Source organism: Equus caballus, chromosome 5 (genome assembly GCF_041296265.1).
Source record: "Equus caballus isolate H_3958 breed thoroughbred chromosome 5, TB-T2T, whole genome shotgun sequence".
In the NCBI taxonomy this organism is placed as follows: domain Eukaryota; kingdom Metazoa; phylum Chordata; class Mammalia; order Perissodactyla; family Equidae; genus Equus; species Equus caballus.
The window spans coordinates 99,697,566-99,711,410 of NC_091688.1; the positions used below are offsets into that span (position 1 = coordinate 99,697,566).

Consider the following 13,845-nt stretch of genomic DNA (forward strand, 5'->3'; position numbering starts at 1 on the left):
TCTCCCAATGCACATTTCTGATAGACTTTTCCATCACCTGTCACTGCACTCAGAGCTGACCTCCTGGCCCATGAGCAGGTCTAATGATGAAACCAGAGAACAGCTAGTCTTCAGTGGCAGGTTGATTAGGTAGGGGATGCAGTAAGGCATCCTCTTTCTCGCCATCCTCCAAAATCTCCTTTTCAAACCCTACGTCTTTTTTTTTCTGAACTAATTAGAGGGGTTAACACGGTTCTCCCCCAGAAGAAAAAAATAGTAGAAAACATTGACCTACAAAAACTAGGGCTCTGGAAAAAAAGCACAAACTTCCACGAATAAGGTCTGAGGATCCAATGTATAATATGGTGACTGCAGTTGACAACTCTGTACTGTGTGATTGAAATTTGCTAAGAGAGCAGAAAAATGTTCTCACCAAAAAAACCCCCACAAAGATAGATATGTGAGGCGATGGATGTGTTAATTAATTTGATGGGACGGAGGCATTCACAATGCATACATACATCAAATCATCACATTGTCCACTTTAAATATCTTACAATTTTATTTGTCAATTATACCCCCAAATTGAAAAAAAACCCCAAAAAACCCAAAACAGGGCACTTGAGAACAAGGACATCTGACAAGGAAATCAGACATTTAACATGAAACTCATTCGCTATGAAACCTGTCCTTCTAGAACTTTCCTGAATTCCAAACAACGACATCACAGTTTTTTTTTTTTTAAGAAATACACATTTCCTAACTGCAGGGTGGAAGGCATGGCGCTGCTAAGGGCTGGGAGCGTGGGGCAGAACACATCCACAGACTTGCACCGCGACTGCAAGCATTCGATGGACTAGGACATGCCATGGGGCCACAGCACACCCAAACCAAAGGAGGGACGGCTGAAGCTCTAAAGCCACTGCCAGGCAGGAGGAGGATATTGCTCACACTGCAGCAGCCACAGCCATTCCCGGTCACAGGAAGCACACCCAAACAGTAAGACATACCGCTGGCGGTCCCCGTACCACTGCCCGAGCCAGGTCCGGGGGACGAAACCACAGTCCTGTAGGTGGGTGGTGGTGGGGGAGGTGGAGTTGCTCTCTGTCCCAACCCAAAATCTTTAGGAGATGAGATTGTTTCTAAGTAATCATCTTTAATGCAGGTCTGCTCAGTGACTTTCTTCTGGACTTCTTCTAAATTGAGCGGTGATGGTACACTGCGAGGAGGCCCAGGAGGCCCTGGGGGGCCCGGGGGGCCTGGGGAGCCCGGAGCAGGGGAGTCAGCTGGGTTGTCTGATGCAGCTGGTGGGGACACCACCTTTTCTCTTGGACTCAACTCTGGAGTAACATGTTCCGGGGACGTATCAGAAAAATGGACCCACTTTTCTTCGGCATTAACAGCAACAGACTTGGGAGACAACACTGGACCAAAAATGCTGTCCAAGTCATTGATTGATGGTAGCTTTTCAATTTTGACCTCTGTGGCTGACTGGTCACTTCCTGTGGTTAAAGTAGGTGATTTTAAACTTTGACTTTGTAAATATTATTTGTATGGGGCAGGGTTGGGAGGGGTGAGGCAAAGCCTGGTAATAGATTGCCTGCTGAGGTGCCATGGTGGGCATACGGCACAATGTAAAACTATCTTGATTGGACCTGGAGCTGAACCCGAGGGGAGAGTGCCTTGCCTCCATAATGTGAGCGCCATCTTTCTATGCTGCCTTTTACCCTCGTGCAGGTGAGCACAGCTACTTCTCCCATGATGGGAGGCGGGCAGCATGCTACTGCTCCCAAAGGCTGCTCTCACGGGTGGGAAGTGGGATGATGTTGGGAGGCAGCATCAGGTTCACAGAGAAGCAGAGACTCTGGAACTGTGGATTTCAGAAGGTAGGTCCCTCTTGAAAATCTGGCCTACTGAAATACACACGACACAGTCGAAAAAGGACTGATTGCTGGAAATCTCCTTCATATTTGATAAAGATTGCCTCCTTCATCATATTAAATGAAAATGTTTGGTGAAACCAGTTATAATATCTGTTAGTTTAAAAAATTATCACATCATAATTAGCTGTATATCCTCCCCCTTTAAACACACCAGAAATACAGTACATGGATTATTTAAAGAGATATCCCCAAAGATCTACTTACAAACACACACAGACAGACCCCGCACGTAACGTACACACAGATTGTCGAGAAGACATTTACTATTTATTAGAACTGTTACATATATACCTGTTTAAGAGGGAACAAAACTATAAAGGTAATTTGTAATTTATAATTCCTTTTCTCGTCAAGTCTAACCTGTTAACATAGTATGCATATCTACGACAAATACTTATCTCACGAAGCCCTGAAACAGAAAAGTCTCTGCTTTGCTTGACATTAGCATCAGCTAATCCTTTTGAATTCTCATCAGTAATAAGAGAAAAAAATTAAAAGCTGTATCTTCTACAGCTTGGCAGAAAACACTTGATAACAGCTGCAGTGTGAGGAAGTGCCTTTTTTTTTTTTAAACTGAGGTTATGCAAATTAGAAATTGCTACCTGAACAATTGCAAGGCACAAGCAGAAGCCACTTTACCTTTAAATAACCCTTCGGCTATAAGAAGGGCTTGAACTTCCGTATTTCACATTTGAGAGAAGTTACCCTTCAAGGCTCCCAGGCTACAGGTAAACGAGGTGGCAGTTTACATGACCCATAGTATTTATAATTTTGTCGCTGGTAGATTTATTTATATGTAGCATATTTATGGAAATACGGGGAGCCAAAATGGTTTGAACCTGCAAAGAACTTTACCTATGACACTCTGGATGACTCCCTGTTGGGTCTGAGTCAATATAAATCTCACCCCTGAGTATGTCTTGCATTTGCTCTTGTTGATAAATTCTCCACTATGTAGCTATCAAACTCACCGGGCTGCATAAATACCAAAGGGTGAAGCTGCAACAGAATTCCAAAGGTGATGAACCACACTCTAAGGGCCCAGACACACAGAATAGTGATGACTGCTTTTGACTGGCTAGCCCAGTAGGAATAGGTAGATTATAAATTGTACGAATTCACAGTATTGATTTTAAGAGAAGCTAAAGATGTGCCTTAGAAATGATCTGTCTACAGGCATGCATATTTATCGTCTTTACACATCTCTTTGCCATGGGATAATAAATACTTTAATGATTATTGGGAAAAAATTCCCTACCACCCAAGCTTACCCACATGCTGCTCTTCCTGGGGACCATTTTAGGTCTTTGGAGACTAGACAATTTTAATTCTAGAAAAAAATTTATCAGTTCTTGGAAAAATACAAATTGTGCCTCGAGACTTTTAATTTGTAAACCGTTAAAATGAGATCCAATGAAGTGAGATGTCAATTAAACAACGACTTCTGATATTGAGATTTTTTTTCTTTCACTTCACAGGTAAATGTGGCCCTCATTCAACAAAATTATACAGAGTAAAAATTAGTTGAGAAAGTGAACCTTTTTGTGAAATCTGGGAGTGATACCTTAAAAGAAGTCTGCATAGTAAATTGTAATGGAAGTAAAGCTACACGCAAACACTTTTGGCAAACATTCCATCACGTTTAGCCTGGCCTACAGCTTCTGACACGTCCAGGGCATGCTGAGGTCCAGGGCCACTGCTGATGGCCACATCATCCCAGAGCAGAAAAAACTGAAGCTTACCTGGTCCAACTGTTAAGGGGGAGCCTGTTCGGGGTGGGGTGGCTGGTACATTTTTTGGAGGCAGTGGTGGAGGTGCTGCAAAGGGAGGAGAAGGAAGGCATTATTGGTCACTTTCTCCCTAAGTTACACGATATTCTGTAAATAAGCGTGAATTTGGCTTTCATTCATATTCCTGCTATTGGAAATGCAATAGCCATTAATGGTCTCAATTTTTTTAAGTTCAAAACTAAGGACCCATTCAGATTCTTCCATTTTGTGATAACGACAAGAATTTGTCAAAAGAATGTCAGACAACAACAATAACAATATCAGCATTTCATTCATTCATTCCTTTATCTGACAAATCTCAAATGGCAACTAAGTTGTACATCTGGTACCAGGAACTAGGGCCATAGGGTTTAATAAAAGGGGCCTCTGCCTTCAAGGAATTGATAACTGACTGAACAATATCACGTCCACAGTCTGGGGTCTGTTGGAGGAAATGAGAACAGCCTGTGTGGGGGTTCAGGTGAGGGATTTTTAATATGGTCAGGATATTATTGGCTGGATTGGGTCTGGAAAGATTTCTCAAAGTTGTACGTCTGAAATGTTAGTATCGTTTTGAAAGTCTGAAGCAAAATGATTTGGGTCAAGGAAGAATGAACAGATTGCCTTGGTAAAAGTAATGGCTAAAAAATCCTCTGAGATAGAAGTTTTGTCTTACAGCCACCACCCAGAGATTCACCCTCGCGAACTGGACTTGTCATTTTGTGGGCAAAGTTAGGAATTCCTGTTTCAATAGGTACATTTTTTTCTTATTCTTTCTTTAAATGAATGTTTTCTTCTCACTGGCCATATCTGGTATATTTGAAGACTTCACACTAACCTCCTAAACCAGCCCCGAGTTCATCTGTGAGTCTGAATGTGGCCCAGTCTTTCGTAACCTAAATGCAGAGCGAGTCAGCGGGTCACTAGCTGGAGAGCTCTCACCAGTACCTGCTGTCTGTCTGCATTAGAAAGAGCCCCTTTGTCATTTCTCCCCCACCCAACTCTAGTTATTTAATGTTAGAGAGCACACTATCCTTCCACACAACAGGCATCACTAATAGCCGTCATTCTAAAGCCCAGGGATTTGTGGTCCGAATCTTAGCTATGAGCTTCTGAAAACTAGAACTCAAATGGACCATGTTTTCCCATCGAAGTTAAGAGTCAGTCAGGGGCTCTGTTTCTGGTTATGGATCTCTGCAAAAATTGAGATCACAATCAACAAGAATCATAAAAACCAATAAAATGGAAAGGCTAATAACTTAAAATAGTAAACGTATGCTGCAACAACGAACTGAGCAGAATTACACAATATACATCAATTTTACAACAGCCTCAGCTGTGTTAAGTGTAAACCACAGCACATAAAACTCATAAAATTCTAAAATACCAATGGTTGGACTTAGAATCAATACATCATCTACACAAACATTTCATTTGTGTACTTTCTTGGCATTCAGGAAGAGTTTTCTAAGAATAATTTGGATAACTCAGGTCTGTAAGGAAAGCATTTCAAGGAACTTAGAGCATTTTTACTGGCTTTATTTCCCAGCAGCATGGAGAAATATTCAAAATCATGCCACTGGGGTTCAAATCCTTTCAAAATAAGTCTTTGAAAGTTCAGAAGTTTTACAAAGGTTGTTGATAATGCTGGTTTTCCTATCCATTTTATGAGAGAAATACCGTTGGAAAGACTGGATCGCATGGCTTTATAGCAATATTCCCAACAAGTAACCCTTGGGCCTTTGATTAGGAACCCCCATGAAGTTTTTTTGTTTTTTGGTTTTTTTTGGTGAGGAAGATTAGCCCTGAGCTAACATCTGTTGCCAATCTTCCTTTTTTTGCTTGAGGAAGACTGTCACTGAGTTAACGTCTGTGCCAAACTTCCTCTATTTTATGTGGGATGCCACCACAGCACGGCTTGATGAGTGGTGTGTAGCTCCATGCCCAGGATCTGAACTGGCGAACCTTGGCTGCCAAAGTGGAGCACATGAACTTAACAGCTACGTCACCAGGCCTGGCCCCCACCATGAGTATTTTTAAGACTAAGAAGCAGAGCCCTGGGGAATGCTGAAATGGAAAAAGCATTAAGTGGTCCGTACGTGAACCTTGTGAAGCGAAAATGCTCTCTGGGTCCCCCCTTCACCTCCAAACCCTTTGAGAGCCTATCCTCCTCACAAGGGCATTTTGGGAGTGCTTTCCATCTACCATGGGAAGTCTACTGAGATGAGAACTCCGTAAATCCGTCAAACAAGTGGTTCCACTGAATGAGCCATCCGTTCAGTCCAAACAGGCCCACCCACTGCAGGGGAGGGGCTATGACGAGCTTCAGGACCTCCTGCCCCAGCCACCTGGAGTGGGGAAGGGGGCATGCCAGAATAAGCAGGGCTGATGGCTCAGCTCTGAGACAAATTTGCCCTGCTCTCCTGTCTCAGCTTCTTTCCACCACATACAGTCTTTCCTCTCGCTCTTCAATTATCACTCTTTCCTCTCAATGTGTCCTTTCTAGCCTAAGCAGCCTCAGTTGTTCTGCAGGACTAGCAGAGACCACATCTGACTTGCCACCTCTGTGTTGTGTTATCACTCCACCCTGGAGCACAGTAGGTTCTTTAGCTTACTTGCTTCTCACTCTTATAGATACATAGCAAATGGATGAATGAGTGAGCCTGTGGGATGTCAGGACAGGCTGTGGTTCAAAGTTAACAGTTTTACTTTATTTGTTAGGCTGCCTTGAGAACCTACCGTAGGCCCCTTCAACTCTAAAGCCTGTTAGGATAACGTCTCTTCTTGACATTATAAAGTCCAAATGTTGCCCACATAGACTTTCTAAGAGTTGCCTCATTTCACGATGCAGACAGACAGTAAAATGAGTCACTTATTTTTCCAGACAGAGCAGACACATAACTTACTTCCAGTGGGAAAAGGTCTTGTTAACTTTGGCGACTCGACGCTTGGATTAATTGGCTGGCCTGAACCCCATATCTCAGGCTGATCTAAAATAACTGGAAACATAAAAAGAAAATTTCCCAGGGTGAGTCCAAAAAAGAGACGCCCAATTTTAGAACTTGAAATTTCAATTTAAGGTTGAACTTCACAAACTTATTTCCCTCTTGCCTCAGTACTAGCAAATTAATTTAGGAAGGTGCTGCTCTTCAGCCTTTCCAGGCAGAGAATGGAAATAGGAGTGAGTGGGGGTGTGAGTGCACGGGAGGTGTGTGTGTGTGCACGTCCAGCTAAATAAAAACTTTCAAAATGGAGTGTCTGCATTTTCCTCCCAGTTGGTCACTTAAGGACATTCTGAATGTCAGGACTTGTAGTGGCTCCATTTCTGGCACCATTGGAAAATCCGGGCATTAATCCCATAGACGTTGTTTTAAGTTGATTATTTAAAGTTTGCTATGAATACGCTTTAAAAATGCAAATGCCTGGTTTCTGTACAGTGATTCCGATCTTTAAAAGATCTTACAGATTCTTTAAATAAACCTTTTACAGCATCATAAAAAGGAATTAAATTATTCTAAAAATGTTTGGTGAATATCTTAAGAGAACCAGAAAAATAAACAAATGCTTAGACATCTAAAGTAAATGAGGGCAATCAGGCATTGGGCCTAATGACACCGAATCTAACTTTTCTTCTGTTTCTTTTGTCTCCTGCTTTTGATTTTTTTATTGCTATGGTAACAATGTAATTAACTAGTTCTTCTGAGCACCTATCATAATGCCAGGGTCTATGTAAGCCCTGCTTGTAATTCATTATGTTGTAAAACACAGGCTGGGAGGTTGGTCCCATGTGGATATGAATCCAGTCTCCACACTTGCTGTAGGACCTTGGGCAAGTCATTCAACCTCTGAGCTTCCCTTCCTTCAATGTAGAGATAAGGAGAGCCACCTCTGAGAGGTACCAAAAGGATGAAAGGAGGTAATGCATATAAATATAATGTATATCAAAATGCATATAAAACACAACACAAAGCTAGTAGCTATTGTATATTTTAATCCTCACAATACCACCACGTGGTTAATATTGGAACCATTTTCAGGAGAGGAAACCAAAGACAAGAGTGATTAAACACCTTGCCTAAGGGCACACACGGTGAAAATAGAGCTAAGTAGCTCTCCTAAGAACTGTTTTCTATTTTGTATATCAGGTTTCCATACAGTTGCGGAATTCCTTTAATGGGCAGATTCAAATGCAACAAATCAAATCCCACCTTCAGTCACTAGGCAATCAAGTTATTAAAAGCAAGATTGATCACAGGTGAGCTAATAAAATAGCTGATGGCCTCACTGGAGGCCACTTTTACATAGGGATTCTAAGTTGTAGACGTTTAAATTACTGAAGGAGTATTCAGGGATGTTCCAGACACGTTTTCCTGTCATTGAAAAATATTCAGATGCGGCTGACTGCTAGCTGTCTCGCAGCACCCATTCTCCTTTTCTTCTATAGGCGCAGAGTTTTAGCTGGCCAGATGGCACAAATTCTCCCCAATGGGCTCTGGTTGGACGTGACGTGCATCTCTCCCAGATTCTGCTCTTAGAAGAGTTGGCAGTGAGTTCTTTTGGCCCTTCCCTCCACCCTCCTTTCTTCCGACTGGGAGATGCTGAGAGCTGGAGCAGCCCCCTTGAACCCAGAGATGAAGGCCACACGTTGAGGATAGCAGAGCCACCCTCCAGTCGTACATCGTTTACTTTGAGACTGTTAACATGAAACAGAAATAAAATTCCATCTTATTTAATTCACTGCACTTTGGAGTCTCTTTGCTACTGCAGCTGAGCCTGGTCATTGTGCTTTCAAGTCTTGTTGTCCTTAACACTAAACTTAATTTCCTTCACAAATGGGCCCTAGAAAAATAACATTTTATTATACATATACACCATAGTGTTCATAAATCAAATGATTTTTATAAAATCATTCCATATTACCAAACACAGCTATTGGAGATACAGGTATTGGACATAAATACATTTCAGGAATAGATTAGAAAGAGATAATGATAATAACAATAGATTATAAAGATTATATTTAGAGATTAGATTATAAAGAGTTTCATCTATGTCAGCAAGGTATCCATTATTTACAGCCATTCCAAAAACGATGGTTGATTTTAAAAAGTTAAATATTTAATTCTAGGAATGAATATTTAATAGGTAAACCCAACAATAATGGCTGAAATTATATTTCTCCCATACATTTTATTTCTAAGATGCTAAATGATTCCAGGTCATTTCTGAGTCTAGAGCCTGCAAACAATGTTTGCTATGTGAGCAAGCCAACTGACACCTCCACTGAAGAGGTGGACAGGAGAGTAAACGTGGTCAGGGAGGCTAGGTCGCAAGGACAGTGACCACGCTGGGAGCTTGATGGTCTGGCATCACAATGATGGCTGTTTGGCTCAGGGAGCACTGACTCCCTGACCAGTGATTTGTATAGATTTGCAGTAATTCTTACTGACCTCTTTTGAGGGATGAACTTGTTAGCTATTAGATATTTCTAGAAATAAAGTTTCAAATCCTAAAATACTAGAGGTTTGCGAACTAAACTCCTGCGCTGATAAGACACCTAGATCAAAGCTTTTTTTTTCTTCACATGAGTATCTGATGATGCATTGAAAATAACACACATACATTTACTCTAGGTGCACTATACTTTAATGAAAAGATAAACAAATCTATAGATCCACTGAGTTTTTCTTACCTTCCGTCTTCTGTTCATCAAAAGCTGATTCTAATGGTGGGCCAAACAGGGGAGCGAGGGCCACAGTGTCATCTGGAGGCTTTTTGCTAAACCACACACATTAAGGCAAAACATAGAGAAAGGGCATATTAATGCTAAAAAAGGATACGCCGGCTTTCAAATACTTTTCACGGTAAGGCAGATGTATGTGTGTGCACTCGTGTGTGTACGTATGTATTCACACAAACTCCCCCAGGGCTGGAAAGTATATGTTAGGAGGTCACATGTATTATGGACACAAGAATTGGTAGGATATAAGATCCCTGCTTCCCAATGGGGGCACAAGGTGCTGGTCCAACAGAAATAAGTTGAAGCAGAGAATCTTTCAAGCATCATGATTCTCTCTACCTGGAAGAGATAACACTAGAGATAACGGTTTGCTGCCAAGCAGCTTCCTCTCTTAAGATCTCAAAACCCACTTACATCTGTCTTCACCACATCCTGTGTCGTCGTTAATGCAGTTCTTGATTAGTGAAAGTCAGACATAGGGGGGTTAAGTGACAAGCCACCCTGAGAGTTTGTGTTTGAATAAGACCAAGGTCTACCAGCTTTCCATCCCACCACCCTCCCCCTGCACCCAACAGACTAGTTATAACCTCCTAATACCTTAACACAGCTCATCTCAGAAAGAGAAGAATATTGAGAAATCGGGGGAAACAAGGGAATAAGTTACACACTTTTCCTAATTATTAAACTGATTACTAACAAAAGGCTGCATGATCTTCTCCATTTCATCCCCAGACCTGATTCCTGTCATGGATCCTAGTAAATTCTGTGTGTGGTGTGAGTTAAGAGGTGAAGAGGAGACAGACGAGTTGGAGAAGGAGGGAAAAATAAAGGATCTAGCTCTTAAATAGAAATAGCAGGGTTTTTTGGGAAAACAACGTGCATTTGCACAATACTTACTTAACTCAAAGAAAACACATGTAAAATACGTTTTGCTAAACACAAAGATCAAAATCAAAGATATGTTTGGTGTGTAGCAGGTAGAATATATCACAAAATTATATCCAACAGGCTACTGTCCAGAGGGCAATGTAATCATATTTCGGGTCAGCATTCCAGACACCAAAAGACCTCTTCATGCAGACCTTTAACCACTCGTTAGTGAGGCGACCACACGTGATAGACAGTTACTCTAGGTGACGACACTGCACTCCCTGAAGTCTCCCTCCATCTGTGCTTACAGGAAATGAGAACACATTTGGACCATCCATGGACGCACACATTTGAGCAGGTCCCTTATTAGTAGGAGCTGAGAGTTTAGCCCAAAGATTTGCTGAATTATTAACCGTGTCTGATGCCTTGCAAAAAAACTTAGCTGATGTCTTTCCTGCTCACCTTATAAGTTCTGGAGTCGGTGTGGAACGCCTGGGTCTTGCTACTTCTTCACCTGATGCATAGGACAAAGGAACTTTTTAGGCACATTTTTGCCATTCACTTCTGGCATGTCTTAGAGCTATGTTTGGAAACACTTAGAGATTTAAGTCCCATCAACAAGCAACTCAACATGAAAACTTTGCAAAACAAACCCTCTCCCCTGGCAAGGCAAAAGCCATATATTAGGCATATGTAGCAGCATTTTCTCTGGCATTTGTAAACCCTAATTAACCAAGGAACTACCATGATAAGGCATCAAACAGAAGATTTGCATACTGCAGAGTTTAGTGGAATAACGTGCCATTCTTCGAATGTCTGCTGCCTTGATCAGTTCTGCTTCCCAATTACCATAAGAGAATACTAAGCCAGGCCATATGTACACAGTACATGAATCCAGCAATCTCTGCCTTTTCTTTTCTTGAAATGCCAAGAAAATGTTATACCTTTAACTATGAACCATGAATTTAGAATTCCCTAGAATGTATTGTATGCAGCAGAGGAAAATCATGCCCTCTGTATATTATAGCCTACATCATATCACCTTGGTTGACTAAAATTTTCTTATCAAATAACACAAGAGTGGGTAAGTTGCATCTACCTTCAGTTCCTTCTTCCCTGTTCCTCTGTCCATCCTCATCAATAAACACACATTGGATTAAGTTCATTTCTAAAGTCAAATGATACAGCAAGAGCTGACAAATAATAGCAATGTTTTTCTAAAAACATTCATTTTCAGAATTTAAACAGGAATCATTCAGAAACCACAGAGTCCCTTTATCATTACAAGATTTCTTTGCTGCAGAAATAAACATTTGTAAGCCTTAAAAATCAAGCCCAAGAGTGTATAATTCAAATGTATATATGCTCCAAGATCCAAGGGACTATTCCTTCTTTTAAATCAGACTCCACTTCTGGTAGCTAGGATATACTTACTGGATAAGTTCCTTTTAATTGCACCCTAGAATTAGAAATAGACACTATAAGGTTTAAGACCACATATATGTTATGTACAATATGTATATTTCTCTCAATGCAATGAAACTGAACTCAAAGAAATGCAGATGGGAAAAACGAAATTTTTCTCAGAATTGCATTCAAGTTGGATATGGTAGATACACACATAAAAATCAATTTTTATTTTACTCAAAGATTACAGAGAGGAAGGGAGGGTAAGTCTTCTGAACCAAAATACCCCTTACCTGGGTAGACTTGGTAAATTAAAGTAAATACTGAATAGTCTATTAAAAAGAAAAAACCCTTGAAATCCAGCAGACAAAAATGTAAACTCAAGTTTAAGCTACATTTGACGTTTGAAAATTACAGAATGTATTAGGAGTACTGTCTGCTCTTATCCGATGGGATCCACAAATTGTTAGCAGAAACAATCATTAGTTTACTAATGTATTTTTAAAGATATAAGTGGCAAATGCTAAAGAGAAGGAAAACTGGGAGGCATTGCCACTGAATGAGCCGTTTTATTCAGGAAGCAGGGGAACTCCATCCCCCCCACTGGCCCTCCCCACCCCCATTTCTTCCACTTGCCTGCCACTCAGCCCACCAATCTGCCAGTTGGGAGTCATTCCTTTAGCCCAGTAGCATTGTGATACTACTGGAACGCAAATAGCTTGGTAGGAATAATCTGAGAAGGTCTTTCCTAGTTTTTACAGTGCCCTAGCAGAAACTTATTCCCATAACAGAAGGATTAATTAAAGTTTTGAATCAAAATCGCTATGAAAGATTCCTATCATGGGGTGCTACCAGAAAAGAAGACCCGGGGAAGGATGGCACCATGAGCCTATCTCTGGAGAATGCCAGGGGTGGACTGGGGATGGGGAAAGTGGAAGCATAAGAAAGTTTTCCAAAGGCTAGGACCATGAGTTTGGTGGGTAGTCACCAAATATGCAGTTTTTTCCTACTTTCCTACTCTGGTGAAAGCTCAATCTGGTGGTGACACATACGTTTTCTACTCTCAAACGATAACGTCAGCCACTCAGGACAAGAAGTAACACCTCTGACAGACGGAAGGAAGCTTCTCTCCCTCTTTCCTAAGGATTCACCAAATATTCTGTCCCATTTGAACTCATTTATGAGAGAGGACTTGATTCAGTCTGAGCAGGGAGCCATTAGGTGTTGTCTAGTGGGTGGCCTGATCTCTCAAACTATATTTTCTGATTTGTCTCACCTAATAATGCAATCTGTCTGTGTGTACTGTATAGAAAATTATTACATTATTAGTAATAACTTTTAAAATAAATAAATAACATTTATTCTTTTGATAAATACTTTAAAATGTTCAATTAAATTCCTTATGTATATTTAAATGAATACAAAGTTATTTTAAATAAATACGGTCATCTAAATTTGCTACCGTCATGGAGGGAGTTTGGATATCGCTTGAGTTTTGGGAAATGAGACTGTAGACAAAAATAATGAGGGAACAAATTGTTTAAATGGAATTAAACTTCTTTTCTGTGTTATGGAGGCTCAGATAATCAGATTTTTATTAATAAGGGCTGAAGGAAAAGATACAGGGGCTCTAGTTCCGAGAGGTCAATCTCAAGACTGGCACTGAGGGAACAGGACCCACTGAGTATTGTGGGTGAAATCCAGGAATTAGGGGACCCAGGGGCTGTACTGAGGATCTTTTGGTCTCTCTGTCCTACCCCTTTTACTAAAATGAAATACTCGTGAAACCAAGAAAGGTACAGAGCTTCTTTTGTATTCATTGATTTCCAGGGTATCAATTCATTCCACAGATATTTATTGTTGAGAGGCACAATAAATGAGAAGGCCCTGTAACATTTTTATTAAATATGCCTCATGAATGAAGAATCACCAGTTTAGTGCAGGCAAGACACGGCAGAAATATGCAAGAAAACTCTGTTGTTTAGAAGTTAGGAAGAATAAAATAATATCGGTTTCGAAAGGAACAGATGTTTGAACCATCAGCAGCAAGTCAGCAGCAACAGAAAGAAAGTCCCACTGTCGGGCGGATCCGGCACACAGATCTTTGTGGCCTTGATGTTGCTGCGTGACAAATCTA

At 40.9% G+C, this 13,845-nt stretch overlaps 1 protein-coding gene across 27 annotated transcripts in view; it reads right to left on the minus strand.

Annotated features, from left to right (window-relative positions):
- Positions 1-13,845, minus strand: part of SGIP1 (SH3GL interacting endocytic adaptor 1) — a 199,099-nt gene that overhangs the window by 60,187 nt on the left and 125,067 nt on the right. For 15 of the 27 annotated variants that reach the window (XM_070267516.1, XM_070267521.1, XM_070267522.1 and 12 more), the window contains 5 exons: positions 11,736-11,760; positions 10,764-10,815; positions 9,384-9,469; positions 6,598-6,690; positions 3,665-3,739 (listed from right to left, as the gene is read on the minus strand). In XM_070267516.1, the coding sequence (XP_070123617.1) occupies positions 3,665-3,739; positions 6,598-6,690; positions 9,384-9,469; positions 10,764-10,815; positions 11,736-11,760 (331 nt within the window). Of the gene's footprint in view, positions 1-989; positions 1,482-3,664; positions 3,740-6,597; positions 6,691-9,383; positions 9,470-10,763; positions 10,816-11,735; positions 11,761-13,845 lie in introns of all 27 variants that reach the window. The other 12 variants (XM_070267509.1, XM_070267506.1, XM_070267507.1 and 9 more) reach the window with 1 other exon arrangement.